At 32.3% G+C, this 27,476-nt stretch overlaps 4 protein-coding genes across 4 annotated transcripts; 3 read left to right on the forward strand and 1 right to left on the reverse strand.

Annotated features, from left to right (window-relative positions):
* Nucleotides 1–6,775: 6,775 nt before the first annotated feature.
* LOC132946166 (uncharacterized) lies at nt 6,776–8,058 on the forward strand. Its single transcript, XM_061016029.1, has 2 exons — nt 6,776–6,917; nt 7,025–8,058. Exons 1-2 carry the CDS (start codon nt 6,776–6,778, stop codon nt 8,056–8,058), a joined length of 1,176 nt encoding a protein of 391 aa, XP_060872012.1.
* Nucleotides 8,059–12,176: 4,118 nt separating this feature from the next.
* Nucleotides 12,177–19,453, forward strand: LOC132946183 (piggyBac transposable element-derived protein 4-like). The gene is made up of 3 exons (XM_061016049.1): nt 12,177–12,330; nt 12,508–13,526; nt 19,214–19,453. The coding sequence occupies exons 1-3, from the start codon at nt 12,177–12,179 to the stop codon at nt 19,451–19,453; spliced, it is 1,413 nt and encodes a 470-aa protein (XP_060872032.1).
* Nucleotides 19,454–20,066: 613 nt separating this feature from the next.
* LOC132946190 (uncharacterized) lies at nt 20,067–20,963 on the forward strand. Its single transcript, XM_061016062.1, has one exon. The coding sequence runs from the start codon at nt 20,067–20,069 to the stop codon at nt 20,961–20,963; it is 897 nt and encodes a 298-aa protein (XP_060872045.1).
* A 323-nt stretch (nt 20,964–21,286) lies between these two features.
* Nucleotides 21,287–22,604, reverse strand: LOC132946198 (putative nuclease HARBI1). The gene is made up of 2 exons (XM_061016074.1): nt 22,362–22,604; nt 21,287–22,102 (listed from the first exon to the last, which is right to left on the reverse strand). The coding sequence occupies exons 1-2, from the start codon at nt 22,602–22,604 to the stop codon at nt 21,287–21,289; spliced, it is 1,059 nt and encodes a 352-aa protein (XP_060872057.1).
* Nucleotides 22,605–27,476: the final 4,872 nt, after the last annotated feature.

Below are 27,476 nucleotides of genomic sequence, written 5' to 3' on the forward strand. Positions count from 1 at the left end.
CGTAGAATATTTAGTGTTAACTGAATTTTCTAGTAAAACCAATGCTTTCCTTTAAACATCAGTTCCTTCATACTTTGTGGAATAATATTTATCGAGAGTTCTTAATGCAGCACAAGTTTTAAATATCGATGGTACAGTTACAAAATCGCCAAGAAGCTCATTATTATCATTATCTGGCTCATTACTGGTCATGACATCTTTGATTATATCTTCATCCGTTGCAATTTCTGTTGTTGTGAGGTCGTCATCAATATGGATATAGTCCTTGTCGATATCATTAATCGCTGAGGATTCACTATCTGCTTGTTGCTGTGTAATGTCGGTGACTATGTCACAAAAACCGACATGCCGGAAACAATTAGTAATCGCTGTCAATTTTTTCATTATGACATACTCTGTACAGGATAAAAATGGCGTCTAAAACAGTTATTTGTTACTTTACTTGATAGTCTATACCTATCCTCTATCGTTATTAGTACCAACTGATTCCGGTAATGAGCCTTCAGGTTCCTTATGACACCCTGATCCATCATTGGTTGAAGTACAGCAGTAGTAACGTGGGGTAAAAAACGAGATTAATTAACTTCAACTGCAATGATGGGTGTGCCGGAAAGTTGTCCACTAACAATTTTTTTTTTCGTAATTTATCGTCCTATAAATTTAATGTTTTCTTAAAAATGTCTGAGGTAATCCAAAATTAGGTGTTATTTTCATAGAATACCTACTGAAAGTTATGTAACTCCTTTAAAACACCGAGGGCTTTCTGACTTTCCAATAATAAGAAGTTCTTTTTATCAGTTCCAGTCATGTTGGCCGCCACTAGAACTGTTATTCTTTCTTTTAATATTTTCCATCCGAACATTTTTTATCCTTGTAGTGAATAGTTTTATCAGGAGTTAATTTGAAAAGAATACCTGCTTCATTAGCATTATAAATGTCATCATCAGAATGAAAGATGGCTAAATGTTAACCAACCAATTAGAACAAATTTCAGTATTAACTACCGATGACTCACCTGAGATCTTGCCAAAATAATTATTGTATCGTTTTCAGAAGCGCTGAATCCAAGATGCAGAGAATTTGAAAATTTCTATCTTCATCGTTTTAAGCAAGTTGGTCAGTTTTTGTTTGCAAAATAAGACCAGCTATAGACAAGTTTAATACCCATTGTTGTTTGAATCATAATAAAACAGCTTCTTCAAGTTCTTTATGCTGTGCACGTAGATTCCTGGGTTTTGGTGCCTTTTGGCTACAACTGTGGACCTCACATTGGCGCTGTGCGCTAGTCGAAAGACGCAGAGGTTCACGGACGGCATGCCGGCCGCGCGTTGTCTATGGACCACGGGCACCGGGCGCACACCCATTCCCACCGAAGTCGGGAGAGATAGCGCCCGTACCGTTGGCTGGGGCGTTCACGGACCCTTCGCCATCCAGGTGGGATCGCAAGCTATCCTCATTGCTTCCCGTTTTTGGTCACGGGCAACCTCCGGTGCATATAGCCCTACTGGTAGGCTGGGTTGGAGCTGAGGAGGTTTCTCACTCGGCATCTTTCCCCTAGACCTAGCTTGGTCTTTTAACCACAAGGTTAGCTCCTGCTAACAGCCACTCCGAAACCAATCCGCCGTCGTCCGCACCCTGACCGAGGCCAGTGCGCGACCGCCGTGTGGGGGCACGGCGCCAATTGCTCAGAACCGCGGGGCCCCCCCACATCCCGAAGTACCGTTCTCGCCCTCTTTAGGAAGGCCCATCAATCGTGGGATGGTCGGACCGAGCTTCGTCGGCTGGGGCCTCAGCTGTGATCCTTCCGAGATTCAGGTCGTGTGCCACAGGCTCACGGTGGGCCTTTACCAGCAGCGTTCGCCGCCGGCGCGGTGGCCGCGACCCCCGAGTTAGAGGCTCGGTAGCCTTAGCCACGCCTCCCAGAGGCATCACCGAAGTGATCGACCCGCTCTTCTCGAGGTTGCAGTCAAGACCCCCAACACTCTAGTCCCCGGAGGTTTCGGTGTGTCCGCGTCCCAGACGCCGGCCCCGACTGGCCTTCCCTTTAGTCGCCTCTTACGACAAGTGGGTGAGACTGCGGGCCTATTCTAATACCGCCCAGACCACAGGGATCTTTTTGATCATCGATCCGTTCTTTGCTTGAGACTTTCCCGAGCAAAAATTCGGAAAGCCTAGTAAGTCGTCTTGTTTTTCAGAATGGCCCCTTCATATGGTGGCCACGGACTTTGTTCTTGTTGGAGTTTACTTTTTAGGAGTTCTCTCTGGATTTTGGTTCTTGGGCAGGCGAGAAGAACGTGCTTGACTGTTTCGCTGCCATTTCCACAAGCACATCCCGAAGCCGGTACTAAGTTGAACGAGTGGAGTTTTCCTCGGAAGTCTCCGTGTCCAGTAAGCATTTGGCTCGTGTAGTGGTCCATTGTAAGTGGTAATCCATACCGGATTCTTACGTCCGGAATGAGTTGAAAGGTCCACTCACCTTTGTCCTGATTATTCCATCTTTTTTGCCAGACCTCTAACAGATCCTGTAGATTCCGTTCATATTCTTGATATGATATATCATTTGTCTTCAATGTTCTTTGAAGGACAAAGTGTATCACTTCTAAGTCCAGTGGTAATTGCCCTGATATGACTTGTAGAGCAACTGTGGACGTTGTCCTATATGCGCCAGTTATGGCACGTAGGGCGTCTCGTTGGGTGCTTCCAAGCGTTTTAATTGAGCATTTAAGCTCTAGTGCTTTCTGCCATATGGAGGCAGCATAGGTAATTCTTGGCAAGAAAACCGCTTTGTATATTACCAATGACGTGCTCTGTTCTACCCCCCAGTTGGCTGATGTCATGGAGCGTAGGCGTGTAAACATTTCCTTGGACTTGTCTGAGATACCATCTACGTGATCTCTGAATGATCTTCTTGGGTCTATAATGACTCCAAGGTATTTTACTGTCTTGTTTGCTTTAATTGGTGTTGCATCTGCACTTGAGCCAAATGGCACTGTATAAGTGAGTTTGACCCCGCCCTTTAGAGTCATAATTTGGCTTTTTGCCATTGAAAATTTTAGGCCGAACTTGTTTGACCAGTTTGCCAATTGGTCAAAATATTCCATTAGTCTTTTTCTGACAGTTTCTAGCCTTACACCGCCGACAGCGAGTGCTATGTCGTTTGCGTAGGCAATCATGTGTGATTGATGTCCCATGGACTTGAATGCGTCGGACATCGCTACCTTCCAGAGTGTCGGTCCTAACCTCGAGCCCTGTGGACAGCCCCGTGTCATTTGCCTTGTTCTGGTCACATTGTCAGAAGTAAGCGTAGCTGATCTATTTGCGAGATAACTCTCAAGTAGTGCAAGCATTCTGTTGCTGATCTTAAGTAATTTTAGCTGTTCGAATATAGGTGTCCATCTGACATAGTCAAAGGCACCTGTAATATCCAGGAAGGCACCAATTACTATTCTGTTTGGACATTAATCTGTCCAATCATATAGAGGTTTTTTTGCCGTCTCGGTGGACCTTCCGGTGACGTAGCCATGTTGCTGGCCTATTTCGTTTAGTCCGGTTTCTTTTTCTAGTCTTGTGGTGATCAAGGACTCCAATGCCTTACCGAGAGTCGGTAACAGGCTGATGGGCCTGTACGATCCCGTGAGGAGTGGGTTTTTCCCTTTTCCTTTCGGAATGATCACCAACTTGGCCGTCTTCCAGCAGTTAGGAAACTTAGCCACCCTTAGACAACTTTCATATAGATCCGTTATGGAGTCTGATATTACCGGCCATGCAACCCTGAGCATCTTGGCAGTTATGCCATCCTGCCCCGGTGCTCTACCTGGTTTCATCTTCCATATGGCTTCTTTAACCTCGTGAGTGGTTGTGCTATCAACCGGTGTATCATCCAGCTGATAGTCATATGGCGTGAATAGTGGCGTGTTCTGATCCTCAGGCAGGTAGGCCTCGAGAAATGTGTCTATCGTGTCTTTCAGGTCGGTAGTATGTGTCCCGACACTGGTCTTTACCGTTGTGGGCATGGGATTCTTTCGTGATCCACTCTTTGCCCATTTGAAGGCTTTGCCCCAACGATTGGTGTTCATGTCTGCACTAAATTCACGCCAAGAGCTCATCTTGACAAGTCTGATTTTATGCAGATGCTGATTTCTTTGGCGATGATATGCCTGTCTATTTGTATCCGGGAGACCTTCTCGCCTGGCTCTCTGCAGCGACTTTTTCGATTCTGTAAGTTCGTCTGTCCACCACGAAGGTGTTATTATTCCGTTTTTTGATCCGCCACGCGTCGGCATGGAGAGCCTAGCTGCCTGGACAATAGCATTGGTTAGGCTATTTGCAACTTCGTCAACGGAGTCGCCATGGATTTGTGCCTTTAGACATAGGAGTGTTAGTCTATATTTATCCCAGTTCGCTTTGTCTGCATTGAACCTTGTACCAATGTTCTCGGTTTTCTTGTACGGTCTTTTTAGGCTTATAGTAAATTCCAATGTTCTGTGGTCACTATCTGTCCGATCAGTCACCGACCAGCCTCTTACTGATCTATGGATCGAGGTGCTCGTCAGTGTGATATCGATGTTGGACTCTCCCATCCCATGCCTTTTGTAGGTCTTAAGGTCTTGAGGGGTATTTAAGATGCGGAGTTCTTGATCATCGATCAGTTCCTCTACTATCTTTCCCCTTCTGTTGGTAACGTCATTATGCCATCTTGTTGAGTGACCGTTGCAGTCAGCGCCAATTAGTAGACGTCTGTTGGCTTGTCTGATGTTGGTCAATAGTTCAGTGAACATTGTCGTGGGCTTGTTGTACCTAAAATAGGCCGACACTATCACCACATTTATGCTGTGCAGTACGTAGTCGCTTTGCCTGAAGTGGCATGGTTTGAAATATAATATTTAATATACAAAAGTATAAATAAGAAATGTTTTTGCATGTTTATTAAGAAGCGCAAGTTGTTAAGTAGTTCATAAAAATTAAACCAGGCATAGACGATAGTCGAATAGCCTATAATAGTATCTATAAGGATAGATACTATTATAGTGGTAATACCAATAACAAACGGTTATCAGACCATCTTTATTTTTTAATATCTTTTCTATGATATTGTGGAGGTTTGGCCGTTATCACAGTCTCCCTCCAACGTAGCTCGAGGATACGGCTCGAGTTAATTAATCAAAACATAAGGAATGCGAATAGTGTTTTTAAACAAGAACAAAACAACGGCTAAATAATGACGGTCAGTCACGAGTTTTTCGCACGTACGTGAGCGGGAGATGGCGTCGGCGGACTCACGAGCGAGTACTTTTCGGACAAATGGATCTTCGCAGGAAAAATCACAAATTATTCCAATATGGCGTCATTACAATTTTATCACAAATTATAATGCTGAACACAAAATAATATTGAATTTTTCCCGCCAACTTTTGAAAACAATAACTTGTTATTAGGCAGTCTTGTTAAGAATGCTTTTCAAATGTATTCAAAATACGTATTTTAATACTTGGTGTAATTTGTATTTAAAATACGTATTCAAACACTTTCTTTTAAAAGTATTTAAATATAAATACAAATACTTTTTAAGAGTATTCAAAATACTCACAAAAATACTTTATTTTAAAATCAATCAATAAATAATTAATAATCAATAATTCAATCAGTTCAATGACTAGTCGACTAAAACCACTACTACCCACGCCATGAAGTACTATTATTCAAAAGTTTCTTTAATCAACCAAACCAAGGCCTCTCATGTATGCCTCCATCTATTGTGCTCATTGTAATATTTTTTTTTTATAGTATGGATACTTTGCTTCTTATTTTTATAATAGAATGAAATTTGTGCACAATAGGAAATCCCAAACATAACCAGATAAAGCTTACAATGTGTGACTTCATCAAAGCTATAAATTACAGCAACATATATAGGTACACCCAATTATTACGAGATAAAAGAGAAATTAAATTGTATATTATGTCAGTTTTACAGCAGTACATAATACCAACACCATGATTGTTTCAATTTATAATATAATACTAACTACTAAGTGAACGGTTACTTTATTTTTTAACATTTATTATTATTTATTATGAGTTCTAGTAATGTGTGTTTTTACTGTAATTCTAAGTACTCAACAATTTATAATTTGAATAAACATATGCGGAAAAAACACGTGAATATTGTATTAAAGGTATTTCATTGATATAACATTTTGTTTTCAAAATTTATAATACTCAAAATTTTTTTTTTTTTTGAAGGAATGTAAAGGAAAAGCTTATACTTGTAATGACTGTGATGAGACATTTATTCAAAAATTAAAATAATTAAACACATTAATTCACATAATGGTAGTCAATTAGGCCATATTAAATGTTCTTACGGAAATTGTGAACCATCATTCAAAACAATGAAAGCATTTTCAAAACATTTGTCATTTGAACACAATATGAATATTCAAATGGTATCACTTAATTACAATACTATGGAAGTTAAACTAAAAAATGATTAATAATGTTGGCAAAAAATTATTACTGAACATTTTGTTTAGAATTTCTTAAATGGAAAACTGATGTTGAAAATCAAGATAAATGTCAGTATGTACGTAGAACATCAAAAAAACAACAAAATGGGGTCAGATATTTATATTATGTTTGTCATCGTTCAAATAACCCAAGATCTTCAAGCACAGTAAATAAACTTATTATATAATAAATTTATTTATTCTTTAAAAAAATTATTTACATGCATAATTAGGGAAAGAGAGTATTAAAAAAAATTGGATCAGTTAAGATGTCAAAAATTTGTCCTTCACATATAATAGTCCACAGAAAAGAAAATATAATAAATGTACAGCATTGGAGTACTCATTTATGGCATAAAAATGAAATTGGAATGCAAAGATTGCATACAGAGGATAGATCCATGTTAGCTGGTAGGTAACTATTATAATACATATAACTGTCAACTAACTACAGTTTACTACCTACTAATAATAAATTAAAATTTAAAATTATTTTATTAAATAAATCAAAAAAAAAGTTCAAAGGGTAAATGATATCAGAGAAACAGAAGTTGGGACAGATTTCAAACGAATTCATTTATTAGAAAAACGTGATTTATACAACATCTTAAGAGATTATAAAATAAATAACAATTCAATTAAGCGACATGAAAATAACTTTATAAGTGTTCAATTATGGGTAGAGCAAATGAAACAACAAAAAGATGGAAAGAATCCAATTTTATATTTCAAACATCGAGGACAGGAAGATTCCAAATCAAATTTATCAAAAGATGACTTTTTTCTTGTAATAATGACCAATTTTCAAGCTGAGATGTTACTACAATTTGGAAATAGCAAGATATGCATTTATGGAACTCACGGGTTGAATAGTTACAGCATTCAACTTTATACTTTGCTTGTTGTGGACGAATATGATAATGGTGTTCCAGGGGCATTTTGTTTCAACAACAAATCAGACACAGCTACTTATAAGTTGTTTTTTGAATCTGTAAGGAGTTCTATAGGAATTATTAAACCATCAGTATTTATGTCATATGACGAGCCAGCGTTTTATAATGCATGGAGTTTTATAATGGGCCCAACTCCTAAGCAGCTTCTATGTACATGGCATGTGTTAAGAAATTGGAGTAAAAATCTTTCAAAAATAAAATCCCAGGACAAAAAAATTGTAGTTTTCAAGTCATTAAAAGCCTTATTATATGAAATTGATGAAAATAGATTCTACAAAGAACTATCTTCAATAACTAATCAACTAAAAAGTGATGAATATACTGTTGATTTCGGCCAATATTTTATTACCACATATTTGTCAAGAATAGAAAAATGGGCGCTTTTCAATCGTAAACATATTGGTATAAATACAAACATGTACCTTGAAGCTTTACATAAAAATATAAAATATTGCTACTTGGAAGGTAAACAATGCAGAAGATTAGATTTCTCTATCAATGCGTTAATGTTATTAGTAAGAGACAAGTCTTTTAAAAGAGTGATAAAAATATCGAAGGAAAAAAAATCTTCAAAAATGTTACAAATTATTAGTAGGTAGTCATAATAAAAGTGAAGGCATTCAATCAGATAAAATAGAACAAGTTGAAGATAATGTATGGTTGGTAACCTCAGATACTGATACAAAAATTAAATATTCAGTAGAAAAAGTTGATATAATATGTAGCAATTGTGCTTTACGTTGCGATAAATGCAATATTTGTGTTTACACATTTAGATGTTCTTGCATAAACAATGTTATTTATTTAAATATTTGCAAACACATACATGCAATTCAAAAGTTAAATGTTTCACATCAATTATTAAAATGTGAAAAAATATCAATACCAACAATCAACCAAGATTTAATATTAAAAAACGCAGTAGAAATAAGTAATCCAACTCCTTCTTTAGATGATGAGATAAAAAAAAAAATGGAAATTATGTTTGGAATGTACAATCGATCGAATCTAAATGAAGAGAACAAAAAAACAATAATTAAACATTGTGATAAAATAATGTCCATTATTTCTTCAGACACTACCTCAATTAATACTAGTAATAATAAACAAAACAGAAAAACAAAGCCGTTTTAAAATAAAAAAATTGACAATTGACAATCCGCCAAGATGTTTAACTCTTGGTATGTTGATTACAAATAGATTTTATTGTTATATTTGATAACTTTTAGTTCATTTATTAACTTATTATTTTAATCCACTATAATTTTATTTTTAGTGTCATCTACTCTTAATATTATATAAGTTTCAAGTTATACATCAGTAGATATGTGTTCCATAAGTATTCAAACTCCGAACTCATTAACTGCCGAAACTCCAAGGAAACGAGTACTTCAAGAACGACTATCCAATGCTTTGTATTTAATTAAAGAACTAGAAAAACAACTAGAACAGACTAAAACTGTTGAATATTGTATGAAAATGTGTGAACAATATTTATCGGCATCAGTCTACCTTCTTGTTAAGAATAATGTTGTAAACAAAGATAGGTCAAAAAGTAGACAACGGTATTCTAAACAAATTAAACAATTTGCTTTAACTGTATATTTTCTTAGCCCTATGGTATTTCGTTTTCTTCAATAATCTTTTTCTCTTCCTTCTATTTGCACTTTGAAAAGAGTAGTAACTTCACAATACGATTTAAAACCTGGCTTAAATGATTTCTTATTTCACTTTTTAGAATTTAAAATGAGTAATTTTCATCTCGATGCTTTGGACTGCTTTTTATGCGCTGATGAGATGTCAATAAAACAAAATTTATTTTATAATGTTAGTAAATATGAGATAATTGGTTTTAATCAATCAAATTCTTTTAGAACATATGAACCTGCAAAATACGCTCTTGTCCTTATGCTCAGAGGAATCAAATATAATTGGAAACAACCTATTGCCTATTACCTTGTTTCGAATAGCTATTCTGGGCCAGATCTTAATTTAATTATTTTTTCAACGATTCGCCGATTACGAAATATAAACCTTAATGTTAAATGCTTCATTACTGATCAAGGGTCAAATTTCATTCGCTTTTTAAATACTAATAATGTTTCTCTTAAGGAACCATTTTTTGAAGTTGATGGACAGCCAGTTATATATATATGTTGATCCCCCACCTGCTGAAATCGACACGTAACATGTTTTTTAAACATTTATTGAAAATTTATGAAGGTTTAGTAGACAAAAAACATTTACATATGGCACCTAAATTAACATATTTTCATATTCCTCCCGGTCCTTTTGATAAAATGAAAGTTAGGTTAGCAGCTCAAGTTTTTAGTGCTACTGTTGCAGCTGGTATGTCTACAGGATTAAATTGCGGATTGCTACCAATAGATTTTCAAAAAACAATACATTTTATTAATGACATGGATAAATTGTTTGACATATTTAATTCTAGAGATACTCCTAATAGTAAAATTTTTAATGATGAATCACCTCAGTTGGATCATCTAATAAAAATGACTGAAATGTTAACAAACTTAAAAGTTATAGACAAAAAAAAATGATACTGATGTTCCTAATAGGACAAATTTTATTAATGGTTGGTTAGTCTCTATTAGTTTACTACTAATGTTATGGAAATCTTTAAATTCTGACCCTTACCAACCATATGTCATTTCTACAGGCCGTGTGAATCAAGATGGTATTGAGAATTTATTTGGGGTTTTTAGACTGCAACACGGTAACAGTACAAATCCTACACCTATCCAATTTATTCAATCTTTTAAAAAAATATTTTGCCTTCAGTATTTTAAACATTCCCCAGGAGCTAACTGTCTAGAAGACCTCGACCAAATACTCACTCATGTCAGCGAACAACCAAGTACTAACTACTAAACCAGTTATTTGTTTCCGAAGAACAACATCATCTTTTTAGTTTTAAATCAATTAAAATTGGTAATGTTGACTACAGGAAATTAAACATTCCTGAGAGAAATGCTTACACATATGTGTGTGGATACTTTATGAAAAAATGTCTAGAGAAACATGTATGCCAGGTTTGTATAGAGTATGCAAATCATCAAAAAACATTGGATCAGTCCTTTCTCTTAGCTTTCTTCATATCTTATTCTGCAAATGACTACCAATTTTGGTAAGCTATTAGTGCCTCACGATGAATTCTACAATTATGTTATTAAATTAGAAGATATTTGTGTTGATAACTTTCCTTCTATTGCAACAAATGATAATATCGGGTCCACAATGAAATATCTACTTTGTAATGTACGTTTTAGTCATCCTTGTGAATTATTTAACAAACAATTTTTAATGGATTTATTTATACGTTTTAGAATTTTTACTGCAATTAAATTTTTAAATAGGTCTATGATGTCTGAAACAAAACAAAAAAATAGAAAACTATCTATTTTGAAACATTTGTAAATAATTTTCTTTAAACTATTGTATTTTTAATATTATGTATTAAAACAAATTTAAATTAACATTGTGAACCTACGACATACACATTTTATTGTAATTAACGATTTACCATGACAAAATAAATTACATTTATGTGACTATTAACAGTTAATGTGTTTTACTACTTAAAAGTTAAGTTCAAATTTTTTTTTTAATTTTACTGAAAAGATTGTAAATTATTATTATACAATATTTATTGTATCAATGAGTTGTAATACGGTACCACAGATTATTCTGTGGTTGTACAATTTTTTATTATCTCTATACAGGCTACACTGATATCCCAACAGGTGTTCCAAATCTATCCCCCATAAGAACCCGTGTAAATCGAAAAAAAGTGAGCCTTCTGGTTATTCTGTCGTATGGTTGCCCAACGAACTATGATAAGAAACAATTTAATGATGCTCATAGTTTCTTTTATTATCAACGATACTCTAGACCCTTTTACTAGCGCTCATAGAGTAAAAATTAAGTAAAAAAAAAAAGTATGTACCATGATATAAAAATAAGGTATGATCGTAACTTTTTGACGGTCAGATCCTTCTGTAAGCACGTGACGTGATGTAGTGTATAGTTATAATAATTTAATGACAATTTGATAATACGGGTAAGCAAGTGACGTACTGCGCGGACTTGGACCAAATCTGGACTTTTGCGATCATACCATGTTGTTTATATCATGAGCATGTACTAGGCATACAATTATATGATTCAATATTTAAACGCTCGGAGCGCGAATGCTCGGTTCTGCAGTCGTTTTGATAACAAGGAAACTCGGAGAATCACTTTATTATGGCTCGTTGTGCAACCATACTATCTTTAATCTTGCGTAAAACATAGCACACTAATTTCTCCACCAGTCTGCGTGGCGGTCAAATCCGAGGCTGGCTCGGAGTATAATTAACCTGTATTAGACAGAGACATATTTGTCTTAACACGTTGACCGCCGTGTGCCCGCCGGCGGTCATTTGGTAAGTTATTTATGGACGCCACGGCGTATTTCATCGGGATTCCTAAAATGTTATCGTCGATATTTATAGTACTATTCGACGGAAAAATATAAAATTGATATCGATGTAATTGTCTTGGTCTCATGATTATTATTTTTGCATTGACATTGTTTGGTAGCCGGTGGGCACGTGGCGTAGTGATAATGTCATTATTACTTATACGCCATTTGACTACCGGCGGTCACGTATGCTGCGTATTCTTTTATTAAAAACATTTATTTATTATATTTAAAATGTATTCGCGACCAAAACGAGTTAAATTAAATGATGATTTTATCAATCAACTATTAGAAGACAGTAGCGACAGTTTGCTAAGTGAATTTGATGATTCAGATGCAGACAAGACGTACAATCCCGTCAGTTCTTCAGAGTCTGATGTCCTAAGTGGTAAGAAAATTTATATTATTTTACGGATTTTTATATTTTACTGTCCCCTAAATTATAAAAAACTATAAATTGTCATTTCGTTAATATTTATAGAACTATTATGTTAAGTTTTTATTATTCAAATTAGGTATTTTCATAATTCCGTAAATAATTTATATAATTATTGATTCTCTATAGAGCTAAGTGATAATAATGAACCAAGCACCTCGAGCAATATTTCCGTAGCATCACAAACTTGGACAAATGTAACTGGCAATTATCAAAAACCACTGCAATTTAATAATAATTCTGGACTGAAAATCGATATATCAGTTGATTCTACTGTTTGGGATATTTTTAATTTATTCTTGACTAATGAAATAATTGATCTTATAGTCGAAGAAACCAATAAAAATGCCCAACATTTTTTATCAAAAAACAGATTGACAAAATCTAGTAGATTTTCTAAATGGATTCCTGCAGATCAACAGGAAATAAAAAAATTTTTTGGATTAATGATTTGGATGGGGTTAGTTCAAATGCCCACTTTGGAAGACTATTGGAGTATAAGTATAAGATATAAAAATAATGTAGCGCAAAACACTATGTCAAGAAATCGGTTTGAATTAATTCTTAGATTTTTACATTTTTCGGACAATGAAAAAGCTCCAAATGACGACAGGATCTATAAAGTGCGCGATTTAATTAATAAGTTAATTGAAAATTTTCAAAAAATACTTGAACTTGAAGAGTATTTAGCTGTTGATGAGACAATGGTCCCTTTTAGAGGGAGGTTAATTTTTAGGCAGTATATACCAGGAAAAGCGCACAAATATGGTGTAAAGTTGTTCAAGTTATGCGGAACAAATGGCTATACGTATAATGTGCAAGTATATGCTGGCAAAAGTCAAGTTGATGGAAAAGGTCTAGGATGCAGAGTAGTGTTGGACTTAAGTCAGAGATATTTGAATGCTGGGCGGACAATAATCACTGATCATTTTTATACCTCAGTGCCATTAGCATATGAACTTTTAAAAAACAACACACACTTGGTAGGAACATTACGATCGAACAGAGTTAAATTACCAGAAGTAACCAAGGCCAAATTAAAACCAAATGAAATAGTTGGAAGGGAAAATATTGATGGGATCGTCATAGCTAAATGGAGGGACAAGAGGGACGTCACAATGTTAACCACACGACATAACATCAATATGGTAGATACAGGGAAAATAAATAAAAAAAAAGAAAATATTGTTAAACCTCAAATTATAATTGATTACAATAAAGGAAAAGCTGGTATAGACTTGTCTGACCAGCTTTCAAGTTATAACTCTTCTGTTAGAAAATCTATCAGGTGGTACCACAAAGTAGCTATTGAACTTTTGTTTGGAACGTCTATTGTGAATGCACTTCTTATATATAATAAAATAAAACCTAATAACAAGTTGAAAATCACACAGTTTATATTAACGAGAAGCGTTAGTAGATGAAATATTAGGACTCAAAAAATCAAATGAAAATGAACAGCTAACATCTACATCAACACAAAGGACACAAAGACGAACTACGAAACATATCTTTCAAGAAACTACTGAAAAATGCAAAAGGAACAGGAAAATTCAAAAAAGGTGCGCTCATTGTTACGAAAAAAAAAAATGTCTCGAGGGATCTGTGAAGGCAAGAGAAGTAAAGAAGATTTCGACATTTTGTGCTATTTGTAAAATCTATACTTGCTTAAGTTGTTTTAATATTCACCATATTAACTAGGTAACAAAATTTTGAAATATTTTATTTTTATTTTATTTTATTTTAAAAGGAACAATATTATTTTCAAAAATTAATTTTTAATAACCAGTTGTAATTTTGTGTTATAATTTTTACGTCTATTACATAAATAATAAAAAAAATATGAAAAATAAAATTAATAATGTATGATTTTTAGATTTAAAACATGTTGGTAAAAAATATTTTTTTTAGTTTGATAGAATCGTCCAATCATATTAAAAACTATACCATTCGATGTGTTATTATCTTCTCTACGCCATGATGTAATAATATACACGATTCATTGAACGCCACAGTATAAATTCACGTTTAAAAATGTATAAGAATATGGCAGCCCGCGTCCACATGGCGTGGATGTTATAAGGTAGTTTGACAGCCGGCGACCACAAAAGCAGTAATAAGTTTCTAGTGTGACCGCTGGCGGGCACATGGCGGTCAACGTGTTAATTACCTTTAAACAATTATAATTAAAAAACTAAAAATCGTATTTAAATTATAATTACGCACCATTGTATTCATCGCAAATTTGTCTTTAAGAATAAATTAGAAATATATTATTAATGTTCTATATTTACGTAATAAATGTACATATAAATATTACTAATAGGTAAACTGTTACGTTTACATAATTATTATACATAACTATTTTACGTAATTATTACTATTATTTACTAGTTTGGATACTTTCTTGTTTTTTTGTTTTTTCCTTACTAGTCATAGTATCTTTATAATTGGCTCTTTTTACAATAAAACACATTCGCATTATTAAAAAAAAGCAGACAATGGCTTTAGAAAATACTACATAACTAGCATTACCAATCAAATAGGTATACTAAATATGTAGTTATACAAGTGTGACTACACATAGTAATTACTCATTAGAATGATTAATTAATTAAAAATCTAATTATAGTATATTTAAAATTATTACATTGATTTTTAAATTTTCATCTATTGTAATTTTTTTCTGACCTTAATTCCCATCGTGTACCTTTGTAATAAATGTGGTTTGGTAGTAAGCCACATGTTATTTAATATCAGGTTTATGAATTTTATCTTTAAGGTCCTGTAGTAACTTTTAGTTTAAAAATGATGTTTCAGAATATTGTACCTGAGTATTTTCTGTTGCTTTGGTAGAATCTGTAGCCAAAAACTAGAGCTTGGTCTCTTTGTACAAATAAAATTATAAGGTTCTTTTTTAAAAGAACTTTTATTTGCTGAGGTAGTAGATAAATATGGTGGAAGATTGGGAAAGATTGTAGGTATATATTGTAGGCATAAGCGTAACTAGGGTGGCTGGGGGGGGGCTCAACCCCCCAGCCCCTATAACTTGTAATAACCCAAAAAAACATATCTTTGTACAAATAAAATTATAAGGTTCTTTTTTGAAAGAACTTTTATTTGCTGAGGTAGTAGATAAATATGGTGGAAGATTGGGAAAGATTGTAGGTATATATTGTAGGCATAAGCGTAACTAGGGTGGCTGGGGGGGCTCAACCCCCCAGCCCCTATAACTTGTAATAACCCAAAAAAACATTCAATTATTTCCTTAAATATTAATAAACTTTTTAATATTCAACTATAATTCTTATTTATTTTTTTTTTAGAAAAAAATTTATTAATTTTTATTTTTATTTTAAAGTTAAAAATTATCTTATATGCCTATGATAAATGTGGTGAATCGTAGATATCATTAGCTGTATGCCTTGTATTTGTCAATTGTTTTTTAGATAACGATTTATGTCGGTATGTTGATATGATTATTGTACATAATTTTACAGTAGTTGCATTAAACCATAGAACAATATATAGAAACGAAACTCGATCAGCTGATTGGGGTCTTGTTTACCTATGATCTGAAGTCTGAGCCTCCAAAAAACATGAAAATGTTTCCACGCACCAACATGATGTTAGGCCCAAGGTTACCCATATTATGATAACATTCCAGAACGTTGGCGGGATACGCACACGGGGGCGGGGTCGGCTTGTTTACCATTCCCTATTACACGTTCTTCGACATAAGTTCTTTTATGTACGTACTGCCTTATGTTTATTTGCATTGATTTTCAGTTTTCAATAACGTGTTTTTGAATTCGGCTAACCACGTGTTTTTTAATTCCCTATTGGTCGCAGTAGTGAGCTGTCAAACCTAGTTAGAACAATGGATAACCATAACAATGATTCAAATAAATTGTTTTTCGATTTTTAACTTTTCAACTAAAATAGATTCTAATACAAACTAGATCAACTACATAACGATAACGTCGGTTCTCTGTGTGCAAGTAGCAGTACCTAGTCTACCACATGATATTGTTCCTGTTGTGTCATGAATCACTATTACTTCTCATAATTTAATTCAATTTAATCCAAACTCAGAATGTGATTTTGGGACTTTGGAAACGGGTCCTATTCAACCAATACTAAAAGTATGTATTTACACCTATATCCTATAATTATCAAACCAATTATATTTAATTGAAGTCTATTAAGCTTTATCTGCTTCTACTGCTTCTAGTTATAATTTTTTTATTTAATCAGCTTATAATTTAGCGCATTATGTTTATTGAATTCAGATTTATCCTAAAACCAAATTTGGTATTCAAAACCTTTCCTCTTAATCGGCTTACTTTAAAGAATTTAACTGGTTAGAATATAGTATCAAGTTAAATGCCTTGTTTTACTATGCTTGCCGTTCATTTGCAGTAGATTCTGGTCATATTGAAGACACATTTAAGATTGTGGGTTTTCATAACAGGAAAAAGGCAAATATTACCTATTGTGTACTTATTTACATATTAATATGTATAACTATCGATTTTATTATGAGTAATTATTGTTTGTTTTCTTACATTTAAAAAAAAACTAAGTTGCAAAAACATGCTCAAAGTGAACATCACTTGACAGCAATAGTTAAATGAGAGTATTACATACATTCTAAAAAACTAGGAACAAGTTCAGTGATTTCACAGTTGTCAGCCGCTAACAAAGAACAATTATTGAGAAATCATTAATATATAAAATGTCATATAGTGATATAGTGTTATACTGTTACACCATGGCCGTCAAGGAATTGCACTACGAGAAAATCGAGAAGATGAAAATTCATTAAATAAAGGTATTGAAAGTTTGTTTGGTTAGTTTAGTTTTTATTAAAATACAACTAATTAATTTGTTAATTAAATTTTAATATAATATTAATTTCAAATAATTTTTTGGAAATTTTAAAGAAATGTGTTCTCTTTTCGCAAGACATAATTCTGATTTTGCTAAAATATATAATGCTGAAAAAAAAACTACACTAGTTGGGCAATACAAAATTAGTTGATAACTATTTGCGCAACATATTTAAAAGATATTATCATTAATGAAATACGAGAATCAGGAATAGTCAGCATACAATGTGATGAAGCTCGGTAATAAATTAAAAAAATATTAATATAATTAAAATATATTATCAATACTTAACCATATTTTATTCTCATATATTTAATTAGATTAGTAACTTAACTATAGTAACTAGTAAGGTATTTAAAACAACACAAATTATCTTAAGTATAAGTATTATGATTTTTTTTTTTATAATTTTTAATAGTATATAATATAATATAATATTATATATTATCTTCAACAGTATCTTTTCTGATAGGAAAGTGAATCTAGTTGGTAATTTAGGGGGTCAAAAGTAAAAATTTTTTCAGTAGTTTTCAAAAACACCGTGAAAAACAAATAAAAAATTAAGAAAAAACGGGAATTTCGAGAAAATCAATTTTTGGTTTTTGGTGTAACTCTAAAACAAATTAATGTTAAATTTAGACGTCAAATTCACTTATTTGCATTTTCTATACACGATTTAATTGATTTTATATAGGCCGTGTTGTAAGTCCTTCTGTGTTTTTTGAATTTTACGACAATTGATGTCGAGTTATTTTGTTGATTTTATATAGGCCGTGTTGTAAGTCCTTTTGTATTATTTGATTTTTACGACGATTGAAGTCAAGTTATTTTGTTGATTTTATATAGGCCGTGTTGTAAGTCCTTCTGTGTTATTTGAATTTTACGACAATTGATGTCGAGTTATTATATTGATTTTGTATAGGCCGTGTTGTAAGTCCTTACGTGTTTATGAGTTATTACGACAATTGAAGTCGATATTATTGAATTTTATAGGCCGTGCAGTAAGTCCTGATATTTGTGAATTATTTGAAGACAGTGAGTCTATATTTTGAATTTTATTTTACAAGGCCGAAATAAGTCCTTACGTGTTGAAAAGAGTAGGTTAAATTATAAAAAGAAATAAATATAATTAATTCAATTAATACAGTTAATAATTAAAGTTTAATTTTAAATCGTATTAATTAATTAATTAAAATTAAATCTAAGTTAGACAAGTTAAGTCAAAATTCTTATTATTAATTAGTTTACTTTAAAATTTAAATAAATTATTAAATAAGTAATATTTGAATTGAATTATTGAAGCGGTCGGATTGATTGTGGATAACTAATAACAATTGTTGTTAATTATCTATAGTTGATCGTTTTCTGATTTATTTAATAACTTAATTGTTATTATACGTTCTGTAGATTTTATTTATTTGATTGAATTTCATTAGCGAATTAATTATTACGTACGATTTAAATAATTTTATACTAGCGTGTCAATTACATTTTAATTCTGTTTTCGTTTACGTTTGTTCAATTAAATGATTATGACTATTGATTAATGAGTCAAAAGGATAATAATACTACTTTAACTAATAGTGAAACTGAAAGTGTACAATTAATAAATCAGGAAGGTCGTATTAATTAAATCAACGAGTTCTGAGATAAAGATAGTGAATTAAAGCAACATAGTAAAGCAACATCTAGCCCTAAGGAACGATGGAACTAAGAACGATACAAATAACGATATAACTATTATAGCTGATAATAAGGAACTATTAATTGACTTAAGTATACAGAAGAAGGTTATCAATATTCCATAGATTTTGATAGGGAAAAATATTTAGGGGCTATCAGGGAAAATAATTTATTGAATACAAGTATATGACCGATAATAGTCAGTGAAACTGAACTAAGACAAATAGGTATTCGTACCTAAGGAATTATACACACACAGTTAGAACCAGTTAAACGAACTAGAAAAATCAAAATGCCTACCAAAATTCCGTTAGACAAAGCCACCCTTATGATCCCCACCTGTACCGGTGAAAGGGACGTGTACCAATTCAATAAAGCTTGCGATTTGGCTTGTTCAGCCGTGGAAAAAGATGACCTACCCATACTTATGAAATTTATTAACACCAAGTTATTCGATCAGACGTTAAATGTATGTCGATATAAGGACACCAGTGATTGAGAGGGAATTAAGTTAATTCTGTTAAGCCGCGTCCACACCTAGCAAACATTTTACGAACGTTCGACCAAACGTTCGTCGAACATCTAAAATAATCCAACAAACATGTTTGGTTGGTATAGACACGTTCCCAAACAATTTTGTTTGTCCATGTCCCAAACAAAATTGTTCGCTAATTATTCGAACATTATGGCATACATTTTGTGATAATCAAAACTATTTTATACAAATAACTATTTATTTACTATGTATTATTAATTATTATTTAATATACACTTGGAAGTGGGGGCAGTGGGGCTGATGTTTAAAATCGCTCACGTGTCATGTGAACTATGTATAGCTAAAACCCGTACATCTATATACGCGCGATTTACAGTAGGTACTGTCTGGATTGTACGCGAGTATATATTATTATGCTATTATTATAATAAACAACCATTTATGTAGATAATATTATGAAAACCGATAATTTATTGTCAACTGGCCGTCTGGCCGTATTGAGTCAGTCTTCGCGTGATTTGCGTTGAAGTACAACGTTTTTATTTTACACGTTTAAAATAATACAAAGTTTAGTGGTGTCTTATTTGTTTTGTTTTGTTTATTTTTCCTGGGTGAAATGAATGACAATAAGTGGACGAAAGAAAATATAATTCGTTTAATCGAGCTATATGAAAATGAAAAATGTTTATGGTACACAAAGTCATCGGATCATAAAAATAAAATAAAACGGACCGATGCATTTATAAAAATTGCCAACGATCTTAATTTTGAAGAACAAGAGGTGAGAAAAAAAATGGATTCTCTTCTTACACAATATCGTAGAGAAAAAAAAGCATTAGTATTAAAATCAGGAATGTCAAGTGATGATTTAAAAACACCATGGTACGCTTATAAATATTTTTATTTTATGAACAACAAAAATGATCCTCGAAAAACGCGGTCTAACACTAATGAAGATGTGTATAGTGAAGAGGATTGCGATATACTTGATATTGAATCAGTTAATGAGGATAACGAAAATGACAATGAAAAAAAATCCGAATATTCGGAATACTCGAGTACAGAAAGTCCCAAAACCAAAAAGAAAAAACTATTTATATCACCAAAACCGGCAAAAAAAGTTCCGAGAAAAAAAAACCAAGAAGACGAACAAGTTAAAGAAGCTTATTCTATTATGACGTCATGTTACTCAAAACTACAAGATCAGCAACCAAGGGATGATTTAAAAGTTTATGGAGAATCCGTTGAATTTAGACTACGTAAAATACAAAATCCCATGAGCGTATGTCTACTGAAAAATCAAATAGATAATCTATTATTTCAAGCGGAAATGGATCAATATAAACAAGTTACTGTTCCTGTGCAATCAACACCACTTTTGTCTGAATTTCAGCCAACAGCATCAAATTCGCCATCACCACAGTCAGCTACATCAGTGACACCACATCCTCATCAAATACAGTTACAAAACTACGACATGCAAAATCACTTTGAAAATTCTCAATTTTATTAAGTAAGCTAAAAGATTAAAAATGTACCTAAGTTAACTTCATCTTTATTCTAATTCTTTATTTTTTAAGTACCTTGATATGCATTTCATATGATTTTATAAACATAATAAGTTTACATAATACAATTACATTTACATTAATTTTTAGTTATTAAAATTAAATTATATTTACTAAGTGAAAAATACGTATTTCTTTTTTTTTTTAAACATAATAAGTTTACATAATACAATTACATTTACATTAATTTTTAGTTATTAAAATTAAATTATATTTACTAAGTGAAAAATACGTATTTCTTTTTTTGATTGCATTGCCTTTATGCATATTAATTATCTTGCCAAGGAACACTTCCGGTTTCACTTGTGAAGTATGTAGCGAACTCATATCTAATAGCTTTAGAATTTTCTCCTGATTTACGTCCAATTCGTTGAAGTGGTAAGCATGAAGAGTTTTCTGACTGTCTTCTCCATGTTCCTGGTGTAATTTCTCCAGAGCCATCATCAATGTCAACACTTCCTTGTGGAGTATAACAGTTTTTTGATGATTTGCTAGCTCTTAGAAAATTATGCAGGTAAGCACATGCAAGAGTAACTGAGGTTGCTTTTTCAGGACTTAATAATATGGGTTTTCTAAGTACCCTAAAAATAGAACTCATTATACCAAATACATTTTCTGATACTCGTCGTGCTCTGCTTAACCGATAGTTAAGTATCCTCTCCTTACTTCCTTTTGTTTGATGTCCAGGGTAAGGTTTCATTACATTTTCACTTAGTGAAAATGCGTCGTCGGCCACTATAACGTAGGGTACAGGATTATCTCTACCAGGTAAGCTTATTGGTTCAGGTAAATTAAGGGATTTATTTTCTAAACGTTTCCATAAGTCAGTATTTTTGAAGACTCCACCATCGGATATGCGGCCTTGACATCCAGCATTTATGTAAATTAATGAATAATTCGCATCAACCAGTGCCATCAAAACTATGCTAAAGTGGCCTTTATAATTAAAAAACTCACTTCCAGAGTTGATAAGTGCTTGTAATAGTATGTTCTTCCCATCTAAAGCACCTAAACAGTGCGGGAAGTTCCATTTTTCCTCGTAATCTGCAGATATTTTCAACCATTCATTTGTTTCAGTTGGCATCTGAAATACATTTCAAAGATATTTAGAATTTATAAAATATACTATACAACATTTATTTTTACTGTACATTTTTGTGAACAATTTTTAAGTAGTTAGGTTTCGGTATGACTAACATTGTCTGTTAAAAATTTAATTTTAAATTTTTTTTATTAAGTGTCGATAGGTACTAAACCAATTGATAGTGAATACAGTGTGTTTCAATAATAATTGTATCTTTATGTTACAGTATTAAATTTATTTAATTTAAAATTATTCTTACCTTGATGTAGTTTTTAAGACCAGATATTAATGCTTCACATACTTCTGGTACAATTTCTGATATTGATTGTTTGGATACTTTAAATGTGTACATTAAAGAATGATATGATTCACCAGAAGACAAAAATCTTAAAGTAATTGCTAGGCGAACTGATACTGAAATACTTTCACGAAAATTTGTATTTTCTTTTGCAACTTTGGGTCCAATTAAATTTATTAAAAACTCAAAATCGGTACTTGACATTCTTGTAAAATTATTAAACAAATCACTTGCGTGTAAATCCAAAATGAAACGCTCACCACTATAAGTTTTTCGACGTTGTAGTAGTTGTCTTACCCACCATCGTCTCTTACTTCTATACTTCATTTTATTTTTATAGTGGTTATGAATAATTATGAATGCAGCTCCTACACACATGACTTGCTCTAGAGACGCCATAATCGAAACTGTAGATTTATGTATTGAGCAAACATTTAAGCGAACAAATAAAATGTTTGTTACTTTGACAAACTATTTAAAAAACATTTGGCAAACGTTTGACAAACATTGGGCAAACGTTCAACAAACAATGTTTCCCCAAATGTTTGCTAGGTGTGGACGCGGCTTTAGATGCATTTGAACCACAACAATCGACATCTTCCTTGAAAGTAGCATTAAATTCCGTACGAATGAGAAATAACGAGGACGTAGGTGCATACGCGCGTAGAGTAGAACAATATTATATTTCAATCTATGTGTAGCAAGCACTAAAGGAAAAACTACAGACCAAGCTGATACAATTCACGATCAATTAAAAGAACAGACACTGGTAGTTTTTATTAAAGGGTTAATACCTAGCTTAAAGACCATCGTAAAATCCCAAAAACCACCCACTATCCAGGTTGCTAAGGACGAAGAGACCGAGATTAAGTCTGAGACCGATGCATATCAATATAATGGAGGCAATAGTTCAGGTAGACAAGTAAATAACCCCACCGCGAATACCAGAAATTCTAACGGGCAAAATAATAATTACAACGCTCCGAATAATAATAAACCTAATTATAACAGTAATAATTTATCTAGACAAAATTACAATCCAAGAGGAAATTTTAATCCAAATCCAAATCCAAATTTTAATCGATCACAATATAATCGAAATCCGAATTTTAATAGACCTGATATAAATCACGGTAATAGTAGTAATCAATATCAGCCTCGAGGTAATAATAACTTCAATCGCAATAATAATTATACACGTACTTATCAGAATAATAACCACGCAATGGCCACTATACAATGTTACCAATGCGGAGGTAATCATTTCGCTCGAGACTGTGTTCAAAATCGTCATACTAATAACAATAGTAATTCGCGTCCAACTAACAATAATATTTCACGCGACAGACTACTAATTACAACGCTCCGGTAAACATTATATGCACGTATTGTAAAAAATCTGGACATGACGTCACTAAGTGTTTTAGGAAACAGAATAATGATAGGTATAATAATGATTCGGGAAACTCGCAAAGATCGGGAGACATGAGTGGCGCTCGCCCGATAAATTTAATAGCCACAGTCGAGGAAGATTTCGACGATGTTTACACATCGTATCAGTCTTAAACAACAATCATGTCACTTGTCAGTCTGTCAATATAAGAAAAGAATGTATAGAATTACTTATAGATACTGAAAGCGATGTTAACTTAATAAAATTTAGTGCTTTGACAGGTGACACATTAGTACAAGAAAACAGAAAAATATATTTAAAAGGAATTAATGATAAGATAGTGTCAAAAATAGGACAAATTAAGATAACTTAAGATTTAATGATGTTAATATAGAAACAGAATTTCAAGTAGTACGTAATTCGTTCCCTATACCTAAGGATGGTATTTTAGGACAACAATTTTTAATGGAAAATAAGGCGGTAATTGATGTAGCTAATAATTCATTAATAATAAATAATAAAATAGTCAATAAGGTAATTAAGGATGATTTGTGTTTTAAGTTGAACCCACGGACGGAAACAGTGGTGTCCGTACCAATTGCCGATCCGGCAATGGAGAATAAAAATATTATAGTATATAAACAGGAATTAATTGGATGTTTACTGTGCCAATGTGGTAGGAACAGTAAAATCAGGAAGGATTATAGTTAGTATACTAAATGTTTCTGAAGTAACCAAGGAAATAAATGAAGGTGTTATGAATCCAATAGTATATGATACCGCGACAAGTTATGATATACATACGGTACATACCGAAATTAACAACTTGTAAAAATCAGATAAAGTATACAACTATAAAAAAGTATCATGAAAATCCAAGTTAAGGAATTATTAGAATTATACATAAGTAATTAGAATTAAGAATATTCTACAATCTCCAGTGCTTCGAAGTTAATGTGAATCATGGTACACGACCTTTAGTAAGACTGTAACCATGTGACACAGAAATGGAGAATGGACTGGGGAATTATAATATTAAATATAGAAAAAGAAAACATAAGTATAGGTATGAGAATAATTGTAAGTATAGTAAAATTCGTACTCACCAGAGGTGCATGTAGCTCATTAAGATGGAGCTATTGAATTAAGTATATCAAACAATTATTGGAACATAAATATATATATTAGCAATAGATATTACGATTTATTATTATTGATTTGATACATTGAAGTTGACATGAAACATGGTTACATGACCTTTAGTGAGACTGTAATCATTTAACATGAAAGCGGAGATTAAACAACCATTTAAATCAACAATTCTATTTACAACTAGAAAGAGTAGAACCTAAGGAACTAATTTTCGAAGTAGAAGTAGGGTATTATGATAAATCGGGAAGGATCTTAACCTTACCGAAGGTCATAATTTAATATGTAAAAAGAAACATAAAGTAACTCACGCCCACGATCCACGCACAGATGTCATATAGGTACACAAAATGTATTTTCGACTATGTGGTTAGGATATACAAATATGAAAATCTAATTAGTCATTTTCCTGGTTAACAAAAAGAATTATTTTACAGTTTTTAACATAAGTACATTTGAAGTTTGATTGAAGCATGGTCACTCGACCTTTAGTAAGACGGTAACCATGTGACATCAAAATGGATATTACTTATTCTTGTTATAGTAATTTAACTAAGCACACTTATTATTATATTCGTCTATAATGCCATTGGAGATTTTAAAATATTATATCATTTGTTAAATATTATGATTAAGAGGACGCCACACCACTCGTAATTCGATTGTAAAAACTGTTTCGCGCGGGACAACTTTTCTCGCATCATAACTATAATAGAATAACCAAAATTTTACAACACATAGAGAAGAATTTTATCCATGTCGTAGCGTTTTTATATTTTGAAAAACATAAATACGATTAAAGTTATTGGTTTGAAAACATTAGGTTTTTTTGTATTTTTCAATTAATTATTAAAAATTATTGGTTAGTGTTATCAAAAAAATAACGACGCTACGACACAGATAAATTTCTTCTTTATAGGGATGTAAAATGTTGGTAATTTTTTTGTTAATATTGAAGGAGTAAAGTTGTCCCGCGCAAAACAATTTTTAGCATGTGAAATTATTATAAAATAATTTTTCTAATTATTATTGAATTATTCCCTGGTGGCGTAAAACGACACGACGCGGCTTCCCCTACTCCATTCAAGCACCATTTAAATTATGATCAGCAAAAATGATAATACAAGTTATATTGGTAATTTAATTAGGCAACTATAATTGGACTTAAAACACAAAAAGTGTTATTTGTTGGTATACGTAACAAATACTGTATGATATGTCAAAAATATAATTAAAAAAACGAAAAGGTTCCTGAACATGAGTGTTTTTTGAATTGGACAAAACCGTCAACCGCCTCCATGGAGGCAGATGGTGTACTTGAAGGTTTTACAAAAAGCATAGAAATGCATGGTTTAAAATATAATCAACTCATTGGTAAATAAAAAAAGTAGTTTTTTGAATTAAATCATATCATACTAATATATTTAATATATTCAATTTACCTAATAATAGGAGACGGAGATAGCAGTGTTACGAAAAAGCTTAACGAACTTTCCCCCTATGGTCCAACATTTTCAATTAAAAAGATTGAATGTGTTAATCATTTATTGCGGAATTATGGCTCCAAACTAACCACATTAGCTAGAATTACAAAATATCCGATTCGTATTCGAAAACATATACGTACAAATATTTTTAGATTCCGAGGAGATGTTATCGAAGCAGTAAAACATTGGAAAAATACTGTTGGTCTTTCAAAGTTGGAAAAACTAAGTAGAAAATTATTATTTTAAAAAACAAATGTACCTATACAGGGTGATTCTTTTAAGTGGGTAAACTAATTATCTCGAAAAGTATTCACATTTTTTGATTTTTTTTTCGATTATAAATATGATAAAAGTACATGCTTATTATTTATTTTTAATTTGTTTATTTGTAAAATAGTAAACATTTGTTATATACGTTTTAGAGATAAGAAAAGATTTGTTAAATGGACCATACCATCGTCTAGGCCAACATGATAATCGTAATGAATACTTTTGTGACCAACTTACGTCAAATAATATGAACTTGGTGCCAGAAGCAGAAACATCTGGTATGATGCACGAAATTAAAAATTATGCATTACGACTTGCAAATAATGCCGAGAGCCTTCTTGAAAACAAAAATAACAACATATGCGAACAATTTAATGCAATTATAAATAAACATGTTGCCGGCAAACGAATTAATTTCTCCAATAGAGGAAACTACAATACTAGAGTTCATGCTGCAGTGATATCATTTAACTCTAAAGAATATTTGAGGTGCATTCATAAAAAAATATCAAATTTTAGTCCAGGTGCGTATTTTAATACTATTGAGTTTGTAAAAGGTAAAATTGTTGGTAGTTGTAATATTTAAGTTTTTATGTACTCGCCACTATTGAACTTTTTTTTAAAAAAAAGCGTGTGTATACTAGGTACTACTATATATATATATATTTAAACTTTGATATTTATTTACATATATGGGTACATTTACGTAATTATTTTTTTTATTGGTTTAGGAAAGTTTGGTAAAAAGTATTTAAAAAACCATGAAAGGATTTTAGG

The sequence above is a fragment of the Metopolophium dirhodum genome, chromosome 1 (assembly GCF_019925205.1).
Source record: "Metopolophium dirhodum isolate CAU chromosome 1, ASM1992520v1, whole genome shotgun sequence".
Classification (NCBI taxonomy): domain Eukaryota; kingdom Metazoa; phylum Arthropoda; class Insecta; order Hemiptera; family Aphididae; genus Metopolophium; species Metopolophium dirhodum.

What these genes read in the sequence shown, in the direction of transcription:
- LOC132946166 (XM_061016029.1), top strand. Translation starts at nt 6,776, where the DNA reads ATGTCAAAAATTTGTCCTTCACATATAATAGTCCACAGAAAAGAAAAT. An exon ending in GGATAGATCCATGTTAGCTG is followed by an intron (nt 6,918 to 7,024) that starts GTAGGTAACTAT and finishes TCAAAAAAAAAG; the next exon opens with TTCAAAGGGTAAATGATATC.
- LOC132946183 (XM_061016049.1), top strand. Translation starts at nt 12,177, where the DNA reads ATGTATTCGCGACCAAAACGAGTTAAATTAAATGATGATTTTATCAAT. An exon ending in AGAGTCTGATGTCCTAAGTG is followed by an intron (nt 12,331 to 12,507) that starts GTAAGAAAATTT and finishes GATTCTCTATAG; the next exon opens with AGCTAAGTGATAATAATGAA. An exon ending in CACGACATAACATCAATATG is followed by an intron (nt 13,527 to 19,213) that starts GTAGATACAGGG and finishes ATACACACACAG; the next exon opens with TTAGAACCAGTTAAACGAAC.
- LOC132946190 (XM_061016062.1), top strand. Translation starts at nt 20,067, where the DNA reads ATGAATGACAATAAGTGGACGAAAGAAAATATAATTCGTTTAATCGAG.
- LOC132946198 (XM_061016074.1), bottom strand. Translation starts at nt 22,604, where the DNA reads ATGTCAAGTACCGATTTTGAGTTTTTAATAAATTTAATTGGACCCAAA. An exon ending in GTCTTAAAAACTACATCAAG is followed by an intron (nt 22,103 to 22,361) that starts GTAAGAATAATT and finishes AATGTATTTCAG; the next exon opens with ATGCCAACTGAAACAAATGA.